The sequence below is a fragment of the Panulirus ornatus genome, chromosome 73 (genome assembly GCF_036320965.1).
Source record: "Panulirus ornatus isolate Po-2019 chromosome 73, ASM3632096v1, whole genome shotgun sequence".
In the NCBI taxonomy this organism is placed as follows: domain Eukaryota; kingdom Metazoa; phylum Arthropoda; class Malacostraca; order Decapoda; family Palinuridae; genus Panulirus; species Panulirus ornatus.
This window is the reverse complement of record NC_092296.1, coordinates 727,264-750,776: the sequence shown is the minus strand read 5'-3', so window position 1 is coordinate 750,776 and position 23,513 is coordinate 727,264. Positions and strand designations below refer to the sequence as shown.

Below are 23,513 nucleotides of genomic sequence, written 5' to 3'. Positions count from 1 at the left end.
TATATATAGTGATATCATCACATACTAACAGTAAAATAACGTAAATAAATCCATTTTACTGAATATATTCGACCGCAGCCAAACCCAGCCTGCCGTCGCCAGATTACCACAGGTTTCTAATGGCAGGGGTAAGGTTAGGTTAGGCAGGATTTGGCTTAATCTGATTTTTTTTTAGCTTATCATATTCTATATCAAATTGCTAAATAGGAATGCTCTTGATTACATTAAATTTCATATATTTTTTTTCATCCCTATAAGTAACACATGCAATAAACAGTCTCTATTTAGTACAATATCAATGTATATTGTTTCTTCAAGAAGTAGGCTAAGATGAGATGAAATCAGACTGACAAGGAAGCCTAGCTAACGATGGTGAGTACAAATCCACTTCGGGTTTGGCTGGGTAAAATTTTATGAAGAAATTTTTGTTTTTAAATTTGATATGGTAACTTTAATCATGTATGTGTATGTGGAATAACTTTCTATATGAAGTTCGTAGGCCATGAATGAGCATACACACGTCCATATCTGTATGTTTTATACACACTTTCTAGTATATGTGGTTCAGATAACCTGTAATTGTCGACAGGTATGAATCTAACGGCATACATATATACATTATTGATGCCTGAGGTGATTGCTTCCCTGCTTTTAAGATTGTCTATCGTTTAATCAAGTTAGTACCATCAAAAGGGATATAAGCCCAGACTTGATAGATGAATATCTAAAAGTACTTTTTTTTCTGAGATTAAAGATATTAAACAAACATGCAAGTCTTTAAAGATTCGATTCCTGGGTCTACTAAAGTCTGAATTAACGTAGGAAAATGGAGTTGAAAGCAATAGGCTGCTATCATTATAATGCTAGAGCAAGGCAGAGATCCCTGACTACTCCAAAAAAGTGAATAAAATGGCGAAAACAAATAGTGTAAAAATCAAATGGTGTAAAATTTAACTTATGCCGTCTGGGCTATGGGGTCAGGACCAGGTGGCTGGAGGTTGCATGAAATTATTTCATGGTTTAACTTTTTTTCCCGCCTTCATATAACACTACGAACAAGAATCATGATATAAAGCTATCATGTAGGTACTTACTTATCCCTAGTGCAAAGTATTAGGAAGTAGATCTAGAAGATTAACGACAAATCTGTAATAGTTTCTTCAAGACGACAGATAAATATATCACTTATAGTTTAAGCAGAATGCTGCGTCTTTTTCACATTTTTTTCTTTTACCTCTCAGGACGGTGGTTTGCCGCTCACCCGGGATAATTCAACATCCCACTAAAATAGCATGAACCACCAAATAATGAGTAATCAACACAATCTACGCATATAAAATCACATCGACATAGAAAAGTTTATTCAAGTTACAAATATAAGTATATGTAATATCTGTCGGTTGATTTTTGACATAAAACGCATTAACAAATGTACATCAGGTATATATTTTTTTTTTAACCTGCCGCCTAAAAGGGGGAGACGTGATTGGTCAAGACGCGAGGCCCCTGCTAGCCGCTCATTGGCCACTAGGATTTAAATGGACGACGCCACCTCCGCCAAGTGATTCAAACGTGCAGGCCAACAGTTGACTTAATAATGTGAAATGTTTGATATCCCAAGTGTTACTGAAGTGATTTGATTTGACGTAGATGAAGGTGAGTGATTGAATGCCGTAGGTGATGGGAAAAATTGTTAGGATATCAAGAGTTTGGTGTTATTAGAGGAAAGGAGTAGTGAAGGAAGAGACTGTCAACAAAGAATGGTTCCCCAGAAGCCCAAGCCATGTTCTTTATGCACGTTTTGTGCAGTTTTGCTTTCGGAAAAGTTCACTGAACTAAAGTTTGTGATTGACTTTATGTTTGGATGTTAATGTAGTTTGCGAAAATGGAATGTGATGTTTAGATGTCGATATTTGTTTCATGGTTTGGGTGAGTCCAATGGCCTGATAGGGTGCAACGCATGATTTTATATTTTTTATATCTCAATATTGCCAGAATTCAGAGAAGTATTTTGCAGATTGTTTACCTGCTGATTTATGTATAATAAAGGCATTATCGCCGAATTTTACATGATATATATATATATATATATATATATATATATATATATATATATATATATATATATATATATATATATATATATGTGTAGATTTTTTTTCCAAATAAGTTTTCTTGGTAGACTTTGATAGAAATGACATCATAACATGTCCTATTTTTGGGTAATTATGTGCTTTTCTGGCAGTGTATATATATATTTTTTTGTGATTTTATAGCTTTCGACCAACAGATTTATATGGTCAGCATTTGTATATTTCCTAATCTAATTAATCTTATCTAACCTTACCTAACCTATCATAACCTAGGGAATGAATGTTGTCAGCTGGAGGCTTTTAAAGAATAGATCTCAAGATTGCAATTAGCTGAAATTTAGTAAATTCTAGGAGGCATAAGTGGAACTTTTTTCAATAGCTTGACAGTAATTGATCTGATAATGGAAATGAGACGAATTACTGTCATATGCCTCACGCTCATCCGGCAATCTTAGCCTAACTCCTCAGAGCTTGGATATATACGCTAGGATTGCGGGAAAATGAGATAATGAACTATATATACCAAGTTTTGTGTAGATATTTTAACTAAATCAAATGCAACTTTAATAGGCTTGCATTGTTAACAGCTAGCAGGAAATCTTGAAATTATTGAAGTTTCCCTCAAATTTGTGCAGTTTTGTTTTAAGTATGTGATATCGAGTCATGTTTCAGTGGTCTGTATATCTATATATCTATGATGCCTGTTCCAACTGGAACTCCTTCAAAAGGTTGGCCACAGCAACAGTCTCTCCATAACCAAAGAACTCCAGTGCCACTTAGCCTTTGGTGCCTCACCCTTAACAGGCCGCTGGTAGAGGGCAAGTCTAGCGCAGGGTTTGCAGAGGCTCCTACCTAATGTTCATAATGGTTACTAATATCTAATGCTTATACCAACTACTTCTGCCTAATGTTTCTACCTATTGCTCCTGCCTAAATGTTCCTACCTACAACTTCTCTCTACTGCTCATAACATAATGCCATGCCATAGAAGATGATAAAGAGGAATGGGATCAGATGACTGGAAATCCTCCCTTCCTGTATTGTTTTGAATAAGAAGGAACAAAGCAAGGAGCCGAGTGAGAAAGTTTGTCTTTAAGGCTCAGTCATCTGTTCCTGATGCTACCTTGTTCTTTTTATTTTTGGATGCGGCCACGCAACTCTGTTGGCCCTTAGCACCCCAAAAGGGCTTTAAAGTAAACTGATTTGCCTCTTTCCGGAAAATAGTGAATATATATATATATATATATATATATATATATGAGATGTTTGAGGACAATGTGTGGTGTGAGGTGGTTTGATCGAGTGAGTAACGTAAGGGTAAGAGAGATGTGTGGAAATAAAAAGAGCGTGGTTGAGAGAGCAGAAGAGGGTGTTTTGAAGTGGTTTGGGCACATGGAGAGAATGAGTGAGGAAAGATCGACCAAGAGGATATATGTGTCGGAGGTGGAGGGAACGAGGAGAAGAGGGAGACCAAATTGGAGGTGGAAAGATGGAGTGAAAAAGATTTTGTGTGATCGGGGCCTGAACATGCAGGAGGGTGAAAGGAGGGCAAGGAATAGAGTGAATTGGAGCGATGTGGTACACCGGGGTTGACGTGCTGTCAGTGGATTGAATCAAGGCATGTGAAGCGTCTGGGGTAAACCATGGAAGGCTGTGTAGGTATGTATATTTGCGTGTGTGGACGTATGTATATACATGTGTATGGGGGGGGTTGGGCCATTTCTTTCGTCTGTTTCCTTGCGCTACCTCGCAAACGCGGGAGACAGCGACAAAGTATAATATATAAATAAAATAAAATATATATATATATATATATATATATATATAAATTCATTTTTTATTTTACATAATCACTGTTTCCTGCATCAGCGAGGTAGTGCCAGGAAATGGATGAAGAATGACCCATCCACTCATATACGCACGCATATATATATATATATATATATATATATATATATATATATATATATATATATGTGTGTGTGTGTGTGTGTTTTATTTAGTATTTTGCTTTGTCGCTGTCTCCCGTGTAGCGAGTAGCGCAAGGAAACAGACGAAAGAATGGCCCAACCCCCCCACATACACATGTATATACATACACGTCCACACACGCAAATATACATACCTATACATCTCAACGTATACATATATATACACACAGACATATACATATATACACATGTACATAATTCATACTCTGCCTTTATTCATTCCCATTGCCACCTCGCCACACATGAAATAACAACCCCCTCCCCCCTCATGTGTGCGAAGTAGCGCTAGGAAAAGAAAACAAAGGCCCCATTCGTTCACATTCAGTCTCTAGCTGTCATGTAATAATGCACCGAAACCACAGCTCCCTTTCCACATCCAGGCCCCACAGAACTTTCCATGGTTTACCCCTGACGCTTCACATGCCCTGGTTCAATCCATTGACAGCACGTCGACCCCGGTATACCACATCGTTCCAGTTCCAATATATGTACGTATATATATATATATATATATATATCATATATAAATGCCAATATACGAACATATGCATATCAGCGTATACATGCATACGCATGCACATATATATGTCTGTATGGGTGTTTATATATATGTTTATGAGTGGATGGGCCATTTTTCATCTGTTTCCTGGCTGATGCGGGAAACAGTGATTAAATATAATAATGAAAAACTAATAATATATTCCAGTACTAAACCATCATGTCTGTGAATACACCCACAGTGATGGCATATCTTTCTTTTATCTTTGAACCATTAATTCTAGTCATTGAAACTGTGTAATGTGAAGAGATCTAATGTTGTCAGAAATATTTAGTGCTTGGAAATTTATCGTTCAAATTTCTTAGATTTTGCTTTTTTTTTTCATTATTTTTTTATTTCAGTCCTCATTAATCATATTTCTAAATGAAGAGATTAGTTTTTGGCAAATTTCAGAACTAGTTGTGTCAATTAGTAAGCAGAAATAACAAGGGTTATTCCTTTAAGCTGCGTATGTCAGAGATCAGTCCAATGGCCAGTATCATTCTGTTTGTTAGTTCATGGTTTACCAAACAAAGTAAATTTCAAATGAAAAATCTCTGAAGATGACAGGTCTTTGGTAGGGTGCCTACATCACCTGATTATAACCAAGCCCAAGCTGGTACTACATCTTTGACGAGTTGAAGTGGTCAGGTATTTGGTTATAAATGGGTGATACATGGGACAGGGTTAGTGTATATCCTGTTCATGCTATGTAACTGTGTAAGTTAACGATGGTTAGGATGGAGTGTGGAGAACTTTTATAATATACTTTTGATTTCTCTGCCTTTATATGTATTTCTCTTTTAGCAGACAAGATGACATTAAATAGAAAGGTCTTAAAGAGAGTTCATTCACCTGTAAAGTCACCAAAACGAAATAATACATCTTTACGGAAGAAGGCCCTCATAAAGCAGTTGAATAATGAAGTGCAGTTCGGTGCAGCCTCCAAGGCTAACCTCAAAGTGGTCGTCAGAGTTCGGCCCCAAAATCAGCAAGAGGAGGAGAATAATGCAAAGTTAGTAATAATGTTAATGCTGCTGAAAAAAAATCCAAGCCATGCAATTTTATATTCACTAGTCTGCTTAAGCATGAGAACTGATTCCAAAAACTCTCCAAGTACCCTTATTTCAATATGTATCTTTTGTGCATTTTTATATTCTCTACAAATGTACTCTGATTCAGCCCTTTCCTTTTCCCTACTGAATTCCTGCTTCAGTCATTCAGGAAGTCATCATTTTACTGGGTATTTCCTGCATTTGATGTAGTTAGAATGTGTATCATTTTGATTTGAATATTCCATAACGATTATATGTTCATGCATATACCAGTAATTGCCTATTTGTTTGGAACAGGGAGGGAGATCTACATTCACAGGCCCCATCATATGAATTTTCTATGCAGTCAAATAAGTTTTTCATATTTTGTATGTATTCACAGATTCATTTCTCATTTTATTATGTTTTTTCTAACTAGTTTCTTTTCAGTTGTAATTAGTAGCCTTGTTTTATCTTATCTTTGCATCGTTTGAAGAAGTGTTAACACTATAAAACCAGTGTTAAAAACTTAAAGGTTATGATCAGTTCACTTCTTACTCTTCTCTCCTCCGTGTTAGATTTATGGTCTTGTACCTTTCACTGTAGCTCAGCTCTTGTAATTTTAGTATAATTTTTTGTTACCACCTTCTGGTGCTTTTATTAATTTTCTGTTTCATTAGGTGTGATAACCAAACTTGAGAAGTATATTGTAGTTTTGGCCTCATGCAGTTCAGGGTGCAGATAGATTGCATTTTATTTCATTATGCATGTGCTTTAATGGACTTTTAATATGTACCATCAAATAGTGTGTCTCCTGCATAATTATCCTAAGAAAGGGCTCCAGTGGCATGATAGATATGTTAGGGTCACCTCCCAAATACATCTAACACATTATAGACCACTTCCTGCATGACAATGTTCTTTTGAAGGCTTTCTTTTGCTGAATCCGAGCCTCATTACTCTGCATTTGCATACTTTTTTCATTATCCCACAGCGAAGTAGTGCTAGGAAACAGACGAAGAAAGATGTATCTTATCACATGCACACATATACACATTATGATAATCGCTGTTTTCTGCATCAGCAAGGTAGCACCAGGAAACAGACGAAAAAATGACCCATATACATATATATATACCTAAATGCCCATTCCCCCTCATATACATACATATACATATCAACATATACATACAGACACAGACATATACATGTATACACATGTACATATTCATACTTTTTTGCCTTCATCCATTCCTGTCGCTATCCTGCCACACAGGAAATAGCACCCCCCCCCCCCCCTCAGCGAGATAATGTCAGGAAAAGACAAAAAAGGCCACATTCGTTTACACTCAGTCTCTAGCTGTCATGTGTAATGCACAAAAAACAAGATCTCCCTATCCACATCCAGGCTCCATAGACTTTTCCATGGTTTACCCCAGACACTTCACATGCACTTGTTCAGTCCATTGACAGCATGTCGACCCTGGTATACCACATCATTCCAATTCATCCATTCCTTGCACACCTTTCACCCTCCTGTTTGTTCAGGGCCTGATCACTCATTAAAATATTTTTCACTCCATCCTTCCACCTCCAATTTGGTGTCCCACTTCTCTGTTCCCTCCACCTCTGACACATATATCCTCTTTGTCAATCTTTCCTCACTCAGTTTCTCCATATGTTCAAACCATTTCAACACACCTTCTTCTGCTCTCTCACCCACACTCTTTTATTACCACACATCTCTCTTACCCTTTCAATACTTACTTGATCAAACCACATCACAACACATTGTCCTCAAACATTTCACTTCCAACTTATTCACCGTCCTCCGCACGTCCTCAAACATTTCATTTCCAACACATCCACCCTCCTCCGCACGTCCTCAAACATTTCATTTCCAACACATTCACCATTCTCCGCACAACCTGTTCCATAACCCATGTCTCACAACCACATAACATTGTTAGAACTAATATTCCTTCAAGCATACCCATTTTTGCCATGCGAGCTAATATTCTTTCTTTCCACATATTCTTCATTGCTCTCAGAATACATACATGTACACCTTGTTTCCTTCTAGACAGTGTTCATATATAAAGACTTTCTTACTGTCCCATACTCATTACTCGCCTTCTCCGTATTATAGTTGACTTTCATAAACTGGGTTAGAAAATGGGTGTTTGTAAGCAAGGCCTACGTTCATTTGTTCCAAATGCTACATTCTTAGGTATAAGAGAAATAGTTACCTAGAATTCGGGTTTTATTGTTGCTTTAGAAATTTTTACCATTTCACATAATTGGACAAGATGATTGTTTTTCATTTACATTTTACTTGAACATCATTAGATATTTTCAAAAGAACCTTGGTTCATTATTTATTTGATTATTTACACACTGTACTGTAGTTTGATTTTTTTCTTCACACCAATACCCAACAATAATGATTTGGTTGGAATGTTTTCAGATGTGTGGTGAGAGTTGTGGATGACCATATGTTGATATTTGACCCAAAGGAAGAAGAGGATGAGTTTTTCTTCAAAGGAGTGCGGCAACGAACACGTGATCTAAATAAACGACCACCTAAAGAGCAGAAATTTGTTTTTGAACGTGTTTTTAATGTTGATTCTAGCAATGAAGATATTTATGAAGCAACAACAAAAGATATTGTTAGCACAGTTCTTAGTGGTTACAACTGTTCAGGTGAGAGTGAAGTTTAGCAATGTGTGGGGTGTGCAAAAGATATTATTTTTTTCTTATTGTATGAGATCAAAGGATCTAAATTGTCTGTAGATTACTTTATTTCCTGTATGCTTGGAAATCATGCAAAATTAGAAAAAAAATCGGTTGACTGGGTGATTTGCAATTTTATATATTTTTACGAAGGAAAAACATGATATTGCAATTCATTTGAAAAATTATTTTTAATCAGTTTAACCAGGTATAGATTATTTTCCAATTGGATATCATTATTTACTTGCAGTTTTTGCGTATGGAGCAACAGGTGCTGGTAAAACATTCACCATGCTTGGGAAGGCTGAGTGTCCTGGCATCACTTTCCTTACTTTGATGGAACTGTACCGTTGCATTGAAGAGATTAAGGAGGAAAAGACTTGTGAAGTTGGAATCTCTTATGTTGAGGTTATTTTTATTATTTCTGTTGAAATGACAAGGTCAAATTATGAAAAAAGGATGATACATGGTTAGTGCTTAATGTCATCCTTATTCTAATGTAATTTCCTGGTTCAAAAGGTAATATTGATCAAGATGAGAAGCACTGGGCAAATTCCTACCATTTTGAGATCGATGTCTGTGCTTACTTTGCTTTGAAAATGATGTCTGAACTTTATGGCAGCCTTATGGATTTTAGAATGTTTTGACGTTTGATTCAGACCCATTTTGACTGGACTGAATGGGAAAATATATTAAGATATCGCTGAAATATGTACTTCATTGTACTTTATAGTTGGAAGATTAGGCAGAAACATTTGATAGGCTTATTAGGTAGAGGTATTCATTAGGAACATAAGAAGGATCCTCTAGAAACATCTTGTGAGAGTTGCCCTCTGCCAGTGGCCTGTTAAGAGTGAAGCTTGAAAGGCTAAGAAGTGGCACTTGCTCTTTAGTTATGGGGACTCTTTTTGCCAAAGCCACCCCAGAAGGAACAAAATCAGAGATATAGATACAGTGGTCTTACTCTTCACGCTATGGACCACAGCTCCCTGTCCACAACCAGGCCCCACAGACCCAACCATGGTGTACCCCTGACACTTCACATACCCTGGTTCAGTCCGTTGACATCATATCGACTCCTGTAAACCACATAATTGCAGTTCTCTATCCTGCAAGTCCTAATTCTGAATTATACCTCTCTTGAATGCAGGTATACAATGAAATGGTACGTGACCTTCTACAGCCAGGAAAACCCCTCAATGTGCAAGAAGCTGGACAGCAGGTTTTGATTCCTGGATTGTCACTCCATAAACCAAATAACACAGAAGAATTAATGCAAATGTTGGCTGTGGGAAATCAGAATCGGACACAACACCCTACTGATGCTAATGCAGAATCATCTAGGTCTCATGCTGTTTTTCAGGTAAGTTGTCATATGACCTGCTATCATTACAAAAACAGTAGTTGGAGATATTTTATATATCATTCCGTCAGTGTATTATGTGCTCTCTGCTTTAGAGCAGGATGCATGCTTTGATCACAGGACAGTACCATATTTATCTCGCCTCTCCACAAGCTCTGTTTCTCATAATCACTGTTTATGCTTTCATAAAACTTACACTGCTGCAGTAAGAAAATCTAACTATCACTGTCCACAAAAGAATATGTGAAATTAAGCTTAAAAAACATGTACTTGTTTTTTCATACATACTCGCCATTTCCTGCAAGAGTGAGGTATCATCAAAAACAGAAGACAGAGCCTTTGAAAAATTCCTTGCCTGGCTCCTTGCACTGTTCTTTCTTTAGGAGTGTAATACAGGAGGGGAGGATTTCCACCCACCCACCCCCACTCCTCTCATTTGCTTTCTACGACACGCAGGGAATGAGGGGGCAGTATTCTTTCTCATCTATTCCCAGGGATAAATGTTATATGAAGTGAAAAAGTAAATGCTTTATATGCATTTGTTTTCATGTGTTGGAGTGTTGATATTTACATTTGTTGTGCATGTCTTGCATGATGTATGTTACAGTTCAAGGGTCATTTGAGACCTGTACCATATCTCAGAGTGTGGATATGCTTGATAGATTTAGTGATTCAAAAAAGTAACTTCCACCCATATCTGTGAATCTTGCTTGTTTTTTGCTACTGATTTTTGAAACAATAAGACCTTGTGATAAATATATTTTGCTTAACTGTATTTACAGTACTTTATCTTGGAATTCCTACATGTTATTAAACACAAAACGTTCTTCTAAAGGGTATTGTATAATTGCCAAAATTATTTTAATTTTGGCTTTTGTTTTATGTGTAGAGCGACTCGTGTACTTCACTGTTGAGTGCTTTTGCCATATCCAGGTTAGCTCTTCCATCTTTTTCTAACAATAGTGGAATTTAGTACTCTCTATCTATATCTATATCTCTGATGCCCATTCCCTCTGGGAACTCCCATCAAGGGGTGGCCATGGCAAAGGAGTCTCCACTTATCCCTGTCCTTACATGACTTTATTAATCTGTTAACGGCCCCAATGCTTCTTCTACCTTGCACTGCTCTCTCCCTTATCGCTATTCCGTATCAAACTTACCCAAGACATCTCCCAGATACTTAAGTTCCCTCACTCACCATATCCACAGCAATGTTTAGTACACTTTCTTCTTTCAATCTATATTGTTTTACAAAATCTATACTTTCACTCCATTTCCTCTCAGACACCAATACTTTACTTTTACTTGCATTTACCTTCAATCTCCTATGCTTCCATCATAAAACACACTTACAACCTTCTGTAACTCCTCTTCACTCTCTGCAAACAACACAGTATCATCTGCTGACAGGCTTGCCATTAGCCACCATAAGTGCTCCACCATATTAACTCTCCTGCAGTCACCTCTATTCAGTCATCCCTTTTCGTCTCCCGAAATGTTGCTCCCCTCCCTCTGCTGTATTGTTGTTTTGGGCTCTGTATATGTGAGTTTTTTTGTGTCCCAGCCCCCGGGGCTCGGATCCATGTCATGCATCTGAATAACGTTTTCCATTATTTTTGTACTTCCCAGACATAAACAGGTTAGACTTTCCTGTCTGCATTCTGGACACCACCCATTTGTTCAGCATAACAAACACCAATTTAACTTACCACAGATGCCCATCTTGCCCAAGATGAAAGTTCCCACGCTAAAGACCTCGAATGCTTGCTTCAAAACTATCCTGCACTTGCCTCACTGTTCCTGGCACTACCTCTTTTATACAGGAAATGGCAATGAAGTGTAAGAAAAAAAAAAATTTTGATATGGCTTGATCATGTTTAGTCAGGCTCTACAAGCAATATTGAGTGCTACCTATTTTTTGGTTTGAAATCTTAACTTTGTTGATCATGAAGGTTTGTATATATTGATCCAGTTCATTTCAGATGAATATTTGCATCCTTAAGATTTATTCTATAATTCCAAACAAATTGACATGTAGAAGATTTATGTAATTCAATGTTCTTCAGATTTTTGTTCGTCAGCAAGAACGCACAGCAAATGTAAAAGGCAGTGTTTCTATTGCCAAGCTGTCCATGATTGATCTTGCTGGATCTGAGAGAGGAACTGCAACAGGCTTTAAGGGGGCCAGGTTTAGAGAGGGTGCCAGCATAAACAAGTCTCTTCTTGCGCTTGGTATGTCAGTTTTCCATCTGTAAACAGAATAATCTCCATTGCTCTGTTATTAGCATTAGTAATAGATTATAATCTGTTGGGTGTTACCAGACTCCATTTGTGTATGGTCATGCTGTAAAGGGAAAAGTCACCTTCAGTATGGTTGTATAGTCATTGGACAAAATGAGTATGATCTCATTGCGGACCTCCTCGCTCTGAGCGAGTCCATTATTCCCCTACTCTTGGAGTGCAGCCTTGATGTTGTAGGAGTCCCATCAAAGGGATGCTGGGGTTGTTATAATATAGAACTAGATGTGGAAAGGGTGGATAAGATGCAGATGGAGTAGATTAAGATAAACAGTATTTCTTGTATGTTTGGTCCACAGGATTTTGAGTAAACGTGAATTCATGTCAGGATTATTATTAGATATGACAAGGTAGTAGTTGGTAGGCAACCAAAGACCAGGACAGTATATTATATTACTAGTACTACCTGCCTGGGTATCAGGAGGGTTAGTGACATTTGCTAAGTAAACCAGCACTTTGGTGGTTGTCAGGTTGCTCTTCTCTTACCTAGGTAGCTGTTTTTTCTTTCTGCATCACTAACATGTGGAATACTGGCATCCTGTCTTCTAACACACAATCTCTCCTTGTCATATATAACACTAGAAAACACTTAACTCATGCAGCTCATTCTTCGTAACTCTGGATTTTCCTGTGGTAAGCACTATGCGCTATCCATGCTATCTCTACATCTCTGATGCCTGTTCCCTCCGGGAACTCCCATCAAGGGGTGGCCATGGCAAAAGAGTTATCACTTCTTGCAAGCCTTACATGCCTCTCTCACATACACCATTTCATGCATTCTTCCACTATTTCTCTCCCGTATTCCTCCACCCTATGTCACATGTGGCCTTCCACTCACACCAGTCCCTTTAATTTTGCTATCATACACTCTCCTTATGTACTCTGTCTTGCATTCTTTCTACATGTTCAAACCCCCTCAAAGTATGTTTCACCCATTCTACCTCTCCACAGTTCACTGCCACACTCCATATCTGCACTCCCTAGTTTTGCTTTCGTTTCCCTTATCAATCCATCCATATATATAAAAAAAAGCCATGTTGACATCACATCTACATGTATCCCAAAACTTGTGCTCAGCTCTCCATCCACTCTTATTTATCCATTTGCTCCTCTATTGAGGGTTTTTACACTATCCAACAGTTGCTCCCCTATACCATATATCCTTAACACATCCCACATAGCTTTCCACTCGACTGTCATACGCTTTCTCCAAATAAGTAAAACTGTATACATCAGACCTTTTGCTAAATACTTTCCCATCGTCATCTTTACAACAAAAATCTGATCCCTGCACCCCTACCTTTCCTAAAACCCCCTTACTCTTCACTTGTTTTGCATTCAATCACTTCCGTCACTTTGTCAATTGATATTCTTGAATACGCTTTTCCTGGTATAATTTACAGACTTATTCATCTATGATTGCGACATACATCCTTAGTATCCTTCCCTTTTATAAAGGAATGACAATAGTTTTCACCCAATCCTCTAGCACACTTTGTTTTCATGCTGAATTACATTTAAGATGCATCCACTATTATTGCACTTTCTCCTCCATACCTCAGCATTTCAGCCATAATCCCATCCACTCCAGGTGCCTTTCCTACCTTCAGCCTCATTATTGCCCTTTATACCTCCCTTTTTGCTATAGGCCTCTGCACTTGTATTGCCTTTCATCCTCCATACCCATGCATGTAACAAGTGCTGCCTCCCCTTCTCCCACTTTCGTTAGTTCTTCAAAACACTCTTTCCATCTTCCTTTCACTTTCTCCTTTTGATTCAGAAATTCCCCATCCTTACTTCTCACATTATCCAGAAACTTTTCACTTAGCTTTCCAAAATCTCTCTACTCTTTCTTTGCTTTCCTCTATCAGCTTCTTAACATTCCACTTATATATTTCCTATTCTTCCTTCATCCTTTGCTGAACTTTCTATGATATATTCCTGTTAGGTAATCTACCATGTGCCTTTTTTTTTCTATTCCATTGCAAAATGGTAGGAGCAGTATTAGAAACATTAGGTAGAAGTAGTAGGTAGGAGCATTAGATAGAAGAAGTCATTAGGAACATTAGGTTGAAGCCTCTTCACATTGTGCTGACTTGCACTCTCCCAGTGGTCTGTTAAGGATGAGGCACTAAAGGCTAAGAAGTTGCACTGGAGTTCTGTAGTTATGGAGACTGTTGCCTTGGCCACCCTTTGAGGTAGTTTCAGTTGGAATTGGTGTCAGAAATATATACAGTCATGGAAAACATGGATCATCTTACAATGTCAAAATAGATCTGACCATGAGAGGTCACCAAGAAATACAAAAGACACGAGTAAGGAAAATTGTAATGATATTCTTCTCTTGTTATTGAATAATGAATAAATGGAGCAAGTGAAGAAACATTGAATGCTTATAGTATGTATTTTATGCTAATTACTTACTGTTTCTTGATTTAGTAAGTTAGCAACAGGAATAGATGAAACTATGGACTTGTTTGCTCACATTCTCTATTGGTCCATAATTGCTTCATACAAATGTTTGGTCCACTTTTTCCGCTGATTTGCTTTTACTGATTCTTCCAATCTCTGTTATGTTTGTGGTGTTTTCTCTCACAAAAGTGAGTACAATATATTCTTTCCATGAGTACCTGAATATATGTTCCCATGGTATGTCCCAAGTCTTCAGATAAGTGTAGATCTGTAATGGAATTAACGATATTCTCATTTTTCAGGAAATTGCATCAATGCTCTTGCAGATGGACAGCGTCATATCCCATACCGTGACAGCAAGTTGACACGCCTTTTGAAAGATTCACTTGGAGGGAATTGTAGGAGTGTTATGATTGCAGCAGTTTCCCCAGCTTCAACAACTTTTGAAGACACTTACAATACATTACGTTATGCTAACCGTGCAAAGACTATAAAAACTACTGTAAGTACAGAAATGCCTGCATTTTCAAACAAGTACATGAGAACTTCACCCTTGATAAACAAAATGTCACTACAGCCTTGATAAAGCTATATTCATCTTACCATTCATACAATCATCTTCACTCTTGACAAAGACATCTTCACTGTTTCCTTGAATAAGCAAATTTCACTTTACCCTTGACGAACATCTTCAATTTACTCTTGAGAAGTGCATCTCCACTGTACCCATGACACTGCAAATTATTGACTGGATCATTTCATGTTAGGTCAAATGCATCTTTACTAAGTTTTTGACAACACTGGCCTTTGATGGTGTTTTTTGTAATAAAAAAAAAAGATAATGGTTTCCAGCGTGTTGAACATGGCAGATGGAGAATGTCTGTTAATTGATTCTTTTTTGTTTTAAGCTACTCATTTATTAAGTGAAAAACCTCATTACTGTAGTTTAGAATGTATTCTGAAATTGAAGGTTGGTTGTATAGGCCTCCGATTGGTGACTTTTGTTCTTGTTTGTTATAAATGTGGATCATAAGGAATTTGGAGAAAATTTGAACATTATTTAGCTAAAGCCTTATGTTTATTTTTACAGATAAAAAAGAATCTTTTGAATGTGGACCAACATGTTTCTAATTACCTCAAGATTGTTGAAGACCTGAGACAGGAGATATGCAGCCTTAAGGAGAAGGTTAGTTGCTGAAGTTATTTTGCATAGTAAGTAGTAGAATTATAGGGAAAATTTTCAGAGCTCATGAGAAAAATTTATAGTTACAGGTCATACCATAACATAATTCCAGATTGACATTGATTTGGTGTAACAAACTAACAAGACTTGAAATATGTGAATTTTGAGGGTTGGAAGTTCATGAGTTAATTGATGGATCAGGTACTTTAAAGTCAATGTATAGAACATGTTATTATGGTGTGGAATGAAAAGACAATAGATTTGGATGGCTAAGTTGATATTGAATTAGCTGTATAAACTTTATTTTTCCCACTTGGTAGGTAAAGCAATATGAAGAGAAGGAAAAGGAGTGGGAAGTCCAGAGGGAAGAACTGACAGCTGTTACAGCACAACCATTAGAATCAGCACCTCAACAAGAGACTAAATGTGAAAAGAAAATTGCTGTCAATGATGAACATATGCTGGTAATATTGACTTAATTTATATCTTTCAATTCATACTCTACATGTGATAGGTAATAGAAAATAGAGAAGAAAGATGAAATTCATCTGTGTTAGTGCCTAAGCTGAACTATTGCAGTCACTTTTTGTCTCCTCAGCTTTTGAATCCTATATTGTCTTCATCAGTCTCTTCGTACTGATCCTCTCCATATGTCCATACCATTGCTGTGCACCTGTATCAGCTTACTCAATGACACACTTATTACTGCTCCTCTCTCTCTCACTTTTACTGCTCAATCAGACCCCACCTCACATCACATATTGTCCTCAAACATTCTATTTCCATCACATCCTTATCTATATCCTATGCCTTACATCCATACATCATTGGGGCTATTTTATGCTTAAACGTACACATTTTTGCCCTCCATGATAATGACTTCTCTTTCCTCTTCTTCCTTGCTCATGTGGGAAATGGTGAGCATGTATGAAAAAATATATGTACTTAGGACCTTCCACAAAGTATTTGTGTCAACTCTTCAAATGCTTTCTTCAGATCCATAAATGCCATCTTATTATATTAAAAAGATAAATTGTCAGTAGACCAGAACTATTAACAAAGTTACAAATGAAATAGTAGTAGATTTAGTAATAGTATTTTTATCGAGGATGTAAGGCACGTGTACGTGTAGGAAGAGAGGAAAGTGATTGGTTCTCAGTGAATGTAGGTTTGCGGCAGGGGTATGTGATGTCTCCATGGTTGTTTAATTTGTTTATGGATGGGGTTGTTAGGGAGGTGAGTGCAAGAGTTTTGGAAAGAGGGGCAAGTATGAAGTCTGTTGGGGATGAGAGAGCTTGGGAAGTGAGTCAGTTGTTGTTCGCTGATGATACAGCGCTGGTGGCTGATTCATGTGAGAAACTGCAGAAGCTGGTGACTGAGTTTGGTAAAGTGTGTGAAAGAAGAAAGTTAAGAGTAAATGTGAATAAGAGCAAGGTAATTAGGTACAGTAGGGGTGAGGGTCAAGTCAATTGGGAGGTAAGTTTGAATGGAGAAAAACTGGAGGAAGTAAAGTGTTTTAGATATCTGGGAGTGGATCTGGCAGCGGATGGAACCATGGAAGCGGAAGTGGATCATAGAGTGGGGGAGGGGGCGAAAATCCTGGGAGCCTTGAAGAATGTGTGGAAGTCGAGAACATTATCTCGGAAAGCAAAAATGGGTATGTTTGAAGGAATAGTGGTTCCAACAATGTTGTATGGTTGCGAGGCGTGGGCTATGGATAGAGTTGTGCGCAGGAGGATGGATGTGCTGGAAATGAGATGTTTGAGGACAATGTGTGGTGTGAGGTGGTTTGATCGAGTAAGTAACGTAAGGGTAAGAGAGATGTATGGAAATAAAAAGAGCGTGGTTGAGAGAGCAGAAGAGGGTGTTTTGAAATGGTTTGGGGACATGGAGAGAATGAGTGAGGAAAGATTGACCAAGAGGATATATATGTGTCGGAGGTGGAGGGAACGAGAAGTGGGAGACCAAATTGGAGGTGGAAAGATGGAGTGAAAAAGATTTTGTGTGATCGGGGCCTGAACATGCTGGAGGGTGAAAGGAGGGCAAGGAATAGAGTGAATTGGATCGATGTGGTATACCGGGGTTGACGTGCTGTCAGTGGATTGAATCAGGGCATATGAAGCGTCTGGGGTAAACCATGGAAAGCTGTGTAGGTATTGTTTCCGTGTGCTACCTCGCAAATGCGGGAGACAGCGGCAAAAAAAAAAAAAAAATTTGTCAACTGTAATATTGTTATATGCAAAGCAAAGCAGCTACGTAGGGATTTCTTTGTCTGTCTCTCCACTGAGAGTTACACTCTGATCTCCAGCTTTTCATGTTGTCAGTGGAGGTTGGGTAACACTCAGGGATTGTTTTCTTCATTGTTGGCCCATGTGTCAGCAGTTGGAAGTTACTCTCTAACTTGTTACAAAACCTTACTTATTGCATGAAAAGGTTGTGTATGATACTAATGAAATGTGGTTTTGGTTGTTATTCCATGTGTGGCGAGGTGGCGATGGGAATGAATAAAGGCAGATAGTATGAATTATGTACATGTGTATATATGTATATGTCTGTGTGTGTATGTATATGTATACATTGAGATGTACAGGTATGTATATTTGCGTGTGTGGACGTGTATGTATATACATGTGTATGTGGGTGGGTTGGGCCATTCTTTCGTCTGTTTCCTTGCGCTACCTCGCTAACGCGGGAGACAGCAACAAAGCAAAATAAATAGATAAATAAATACTAATGAAATGTATACATTTGGTTCCCAGCATTTAGAGAACTGATTGGGATAAGGCCTGTAACTCAAGTGTGGACTTTGCTTGAGTGAGACCCAATATAAAAAGATCTAACTTGGAAGTTTACCTGGCTCTTAACATAAAGAAACATACCTTTGGTGAAAGAGTGAAAGGCATACAAGGAATAGAGTGAATTGGAAGGATGTGGTATACCTGGGTCGACGTGCTGTCAGTGGATTGAACCAGGGCATGTGAAGTGTCTGGGGTAAACCATGGAAAGTTCTTTGGGGCCTGGATGTGGAAAGGGAGCTGTGGTTTCGGTGTATTATACATGACTGCTAGAGACTGAGTGTGAACGAATGTGGCCTTTGTTGTCCTTTCCTATCGCTACCTCACGCACATGCATGGAGGGGGGGGGTTGTTATTTCATGTGTGGCAGGGTGGCAACAGGAATGAATAAGGGCAGACAGTATGAATTGTGTACATGTGTATATATGTATGTGTCTGTGTGTACATATATGTATACGTTGAGATGTATAGGTATGTATATGTGCATGTGTGGACGTGTATGTATATACATGTGTTTGTAGGTGGGTTGGGCCATTCTTTTGTCTGTTTCCTTCCGCTACTTTGCTAACGCGGGAGACAGTGACAAAGTATAATAGATAAAATAACCTTTGGCATTGTATCTTATTACAGATATTGTTAATATTTTCCTGACGTTACCACTCATTCTAATTTAACTACAATGCTGCAATGCATGTGAATCAAGTGTTACATGATCCACTCTCCTAGTTGAGTTAGTGTTCTCATATAGGGTGTTATTTGCAACCTTACTATTAACACTTTTTTGGATAGAATAGACTCAGTTGCTAATTTTGCAACATGTTAGATACATAAACCTTTATTTGGTGTGAATAAATGGAATATGTTGAATGATTTATTTAAGGAAGTATTTCTTTTCCTCTCACACTTTGTAAATTATTATTTTGCAGGAAAAATGTGCAAAATCAAGACTTGAATTACATGAACCATCTCTCTCTGAAGAAGAGGCAGAGATACAGAAGAGGCTAGTTGAGGCTAGTCATGAACGTAAGGCACTGAGATGGGAGCTTCACCAGCTATTGAGTTCTCAGCGTGAAATAGAGTACAAGATTCACACATGTACTACTCATCTTCACCGAATGAAAATAATTGCTTTTGCTTCCCAGCGACTGGATAAGGTAAAATCTATGAAACTTTCATGTTACAAGTCCACTCAGGGAATTGGGCATTCCTACCCAGTGTGTGCCATTGGGGATGGGGATTACTGTTTTGCAGTCAATTCACACTAAAGATGCACGTTTGTATCCACTTGATTCACCATGAAAATGGGAGTTCCTGATAAATATATGAAATAGATAAAATGTAAAATACTACCTGATGATCATGTTAAATTCTCTTAGATTTGAACTACAGAATGTACTTTATTGCTTTTCTATAATTCATTTATTTCATTTATATTTTCAACAGAGCATATCCAAGTGTGAGCGTACGATCCGCAATCTGAATAATCGATTAAGTCAGATACAAAAACTCCAGCAGTCTGTGGAAATGAAACTGAATGCCAACTTTGCCAAATTAGAAATAATTCGCAATGAACTGAACCACCTGGGACCGTCCTCAAGTCAACCTTCAAAAGGATCACAAGAACTAATTGAAAAGAACGAAGCAAATGTGAGTTCTATTTTTTTCAAGTTAAGAATCACAAGCCCTGAATAATAGAGTTAAGGGATGGTTTATATTGATAAAAGAGAAAAAAATGAGGACCTTGGAAGACTAATGATTCTCTTGATGTTTTTTGCTCAAGTGATTCCCACTGTATATAGATAGTTTTGTAATTATTCATGCCAAATATAATTACTTAAATGTTGAAATTTAATATGCAGGATTCAGCTGTCTGGTGGCATGCAGTTTGATGTGATGGTTCATATTCTAAATTTGCCTCCTATCTACTGTACATTGTGTTTTTTTCTCCTCCAGTGGCTGGTTCTTCTATCATCTGACTTGGAGCAAATATTACTATAGAAAAAGAATTGCTTTTCTTGCATTTGTTCATCTGCATTATGTCTGTTGAAGGTGTGTCAGCAACCTTTTCCTTTCCCTGTGATGCAGCATTTTACATAATTTTTCATTGACCCTTTTGTGATGTGAATTGCTCCATTCCATTTATGACTGCTCCAGTGACACTAAACTTAAGTTATCGTACTTTTTGCAGCTTGCTCTGCGGGATCTTCATCAGCTTGCAGAATATTTAAGAGGATTAGTCAAAGAAGGTTTTCAAGAGCAGAATGATTCAGAACAGTTGATCAGCCTTCTTTTAGTTACTGCAAGACGGTTTTATGTACATCTTCGTGCCCAAAATCAGTGTACGCCGGAAATAGAGAGTCTTTTTAAGGTTTGTATGGTCATATTGATTTTTTGTCTTGGCTGAAAATGGTTTGTTTTTAATAACTGCATAATTGCATTACTTTTTTGTGAAAATTTATTTGTCTTCAAATCTAAGACTTTCTGTTGCCCTGGACGGTAGTTGATGTGGAATTAACAGTATAATGTATGCACTGGTACATCAACCTCTTCATATACTTAGCTTTTTTCTACTTCTGATTCTCTTTCTAGCATTACTCAAATAAGATTTTTAGTTGCAATATGTACCATTTCTTTCTAGCATTTACTAGCTCAGTGCTCCATCTTTAGAATTAAATGTTTGTTTATTTTATAGGATGTCTTATCAAATCCCTTTATCATACCATGTCTTCTTGCTGTTCCCTGACCATACACTGCAGCCACTTTCATTATATTAGGCCTTTATCCCTAGAGAGAATGAAATAACCAACTTCAGAAAAATGTGATGCAAAATTGTTTGGTCCTTACTCTAATATGTGCAAGTTTACTTAGCCATGTGATGTGCCATGTATTTAGATACAGTAAGTTAAATTCTCTAGTTATGTGTCAGTATATGCCAAAAAGCTTTTAACCCTTAAATATAAATGATATACATGCAAAATAAGGGGTAAGAGTGAGAAAGTTTCAAAAAGTGGCCAGTGTAAAGTGATGCAAGTAGAAGTGAACTAAAGAATGAAGGTAAGGGACTGGAAGACTGGACTGTTAAGGAATGCATTTCCTTAGTGTGGTATGCTGAAGGTAGGATATGGGTGTATGAAAGAGGGTAGTGAGTGCTGGAATGAGGAGGTAAAGTTGAGCATGAGGTATGTGAGCTGAAAAAGAGGGCAGATGAGAGATAGGAATTGAGGTTCACTGTGATCTTAAGTAAGAAAATATTAGATTAATAGTGTAAGGAGAACAAAAGCACAAATGGGAGTGGTAACAGATGATCTAAAAAAGATGTATTAGAGTGTCAAGAGGCAGATTTATGTTTGAAATGAGATGGGAGTGTGTTTTTACAAAATTTGGAATGGAGCTGATGATAATGTATATGTAGATGGCAGGTAGTAAAATGAATTCTCTCCATCTGCTCTACAGCAGAGCCCCCATCCTCATAGTCATTTATATAGATGGCTTATTACATTGCTCGTCTGAGCATTAATTGAAGTTACACATGAGCATTGGTGAAGTGAAAAATAATAGAATTTGGTTACTGAAAAAAATGTTACTTCTTATATTTACATGCATATCTCAGATGAAAAATGTAATGCAGATGATGCCAGAAGTATGGCATATGGTACGAAGAAATTCCCTGCTGTATGTATGTAGAAATTTCTGATGTTTTTTTTTTTTTTTTTTTTTTTTTTTTTTTTTTTTTTTAACATGCTTACATATATTCATCATGATCTTGATAGTGAAGATCTTAACTTTGTGGCCATTTGTGCATGTAGTGCAGGAGCATTCATAATGTTATATTAGTTTCTTTTGTTTGTTTTTCTTTTTTATTCACTTTTCTTTTAACTATTTTGCTCTGTATTTCTCAGGTTTGACTTAAAGTAGATAATGTAAATGTTTCAAGATGTATAGTGTATAACCAAATGGATTCATTCAGTGTGATTGGTGAGTAGTACTTTGGTTCATGATGATTATGAACATGACTAGAGAATTACTCATCCATTTTGCTGTATATTGAGCAGTAACAAGTTTATTTTTGGTGATAATGGTGAAAGTATTGCTACCCACATGTCACCTGCATGTCATTGGAGTGGGGGACTGGAAATTGACCTCTCTTGTATCATTTCTTTCTTAAAGAAGTAACAGAAGAGGAGTCAAACGGATATTTTTCCTCAAAAGATCAGTTGTCTATTCCTTTCGCTATTTTGTTAAAAATGATGGAGTTAGTATAAAAGATAATCTGTAATATGAAAAGTCACATGCCTTTATGAAGTGTTTAAAGGAGCTGTTAAAGAGGGCCTTCATTTGCACATATCTACTCCTTAGCTGCCACCTATATAAATTACCCTTACAAAAATATCAACTTTACAGTTATGAATTAATCTTAGAATTTCACTGTGCCTTATTGATGTGCTTACATGGTGGGTGGTTGCATTTGTACTATATACATCTGAAGTCAAAGACAGCTTTTTATATAAAAGGTAGTGTATTTGCAAAACAGGTCCCTGGCCTCAGTTTTGCAGGCTGGCAAAGAACAAGAACAGTTACCTCATGAGTTAATAATTAGTAAAACCTGAACTTTGGGAGTTTTGTGAATGTAGTTTAAAGTGTTTTAAGATTGATGACTTTGTTGAATAATTGATGCATGGGACACTGTATTGAGTACGGTAAATCCATCCTTAGTTTTGGCCTTGTGTTCATTCTGCATTGAACATTGTTGAATACGACAATTTATTTTTTTCTGTTTTGTATGTAATGTTAAACCTTCATTGCCATCATTTGTATTTCTTGGAGACCATCATTTGGGTAATTTGTACATACAAGTTCTTGGAGACTATGATGTGGGTATTTTGTGCACACAGACTTTCTAGTTAAAAGTGTGATTGTTACTGTAGATGAGTGAAGCTGGAGTCCATGTGATGTTAAGAACATGACTAGAGTCTCACTCATCCATAGTGACAGTCAGCTGCAGCATTGGATGGACTGAATAAGAGAAAAAAGATTCTGTACCATTTTCTCAGTGAAGAACAGTGAACAAATTCT

At 37.3% G+C, this 23,513-nt stretch overlaps 1 protein-coding gene across 2 annotated transcripts in view; it reads left to right on the top strand.

The window, feature by feature from the left end:
- Positions 1-1,518: 1,518 nt before the first annotated feature.
- LOC139748306 (uncharacterized) overlaps positions 1,519-23,513 on the top strand; it is a 32,591-nt gene continuing 10,596 nt past the window's right edge. The window contains exons 1-12 of one of the 2 annotated variants that reach the window (XM_071661303.1): positions 1,519-1,656; positions 5,430-5,637; positions 8,124-8,359; positions 8,640-8,797; positions 9,540-9,752; positions 11,819-11,984; positions 14,765-14,964; positions 15,553-15,648; positions 15,966-16,109; positions 19,367-19,594; positions 19,884-20,087; positions 20,629-20,808. In XM_071661303.1, coding sequence (XP_071517404.1) covers positions 5,438-5,637; positions 8,124-8,359; positions 8,640-8,797; positions 9,540-9,752; positions 11,819-11,984; positions 14,765-14,964; positions 15,553-15,648; positions 15,966-16,109; positions 19,367-19,594; positions 19,884-20,087; positions 20,629-20,808 — 2,025 coding nt within the window. In that variant the 5' untranslated portion in view covers positions 1,519-1,656; positions 5,430-5,437. The remainder of the gene's footprint in view (positions 1,657-5,429; positions 5,638-8,123; positions 8,360-8,639; positions 8,798-9,539; positions 9,753-11,818; positions 11,985-14,764; positions 14,965-15,552; positions 15,649-15,965; positions 16,110-19,366; positions 19,595-19,883; positions 20,088-20,628; positions 20,809-23,513) is intronic. The other variant, XM_071661305.1, reaches the window with a different exon arrangement.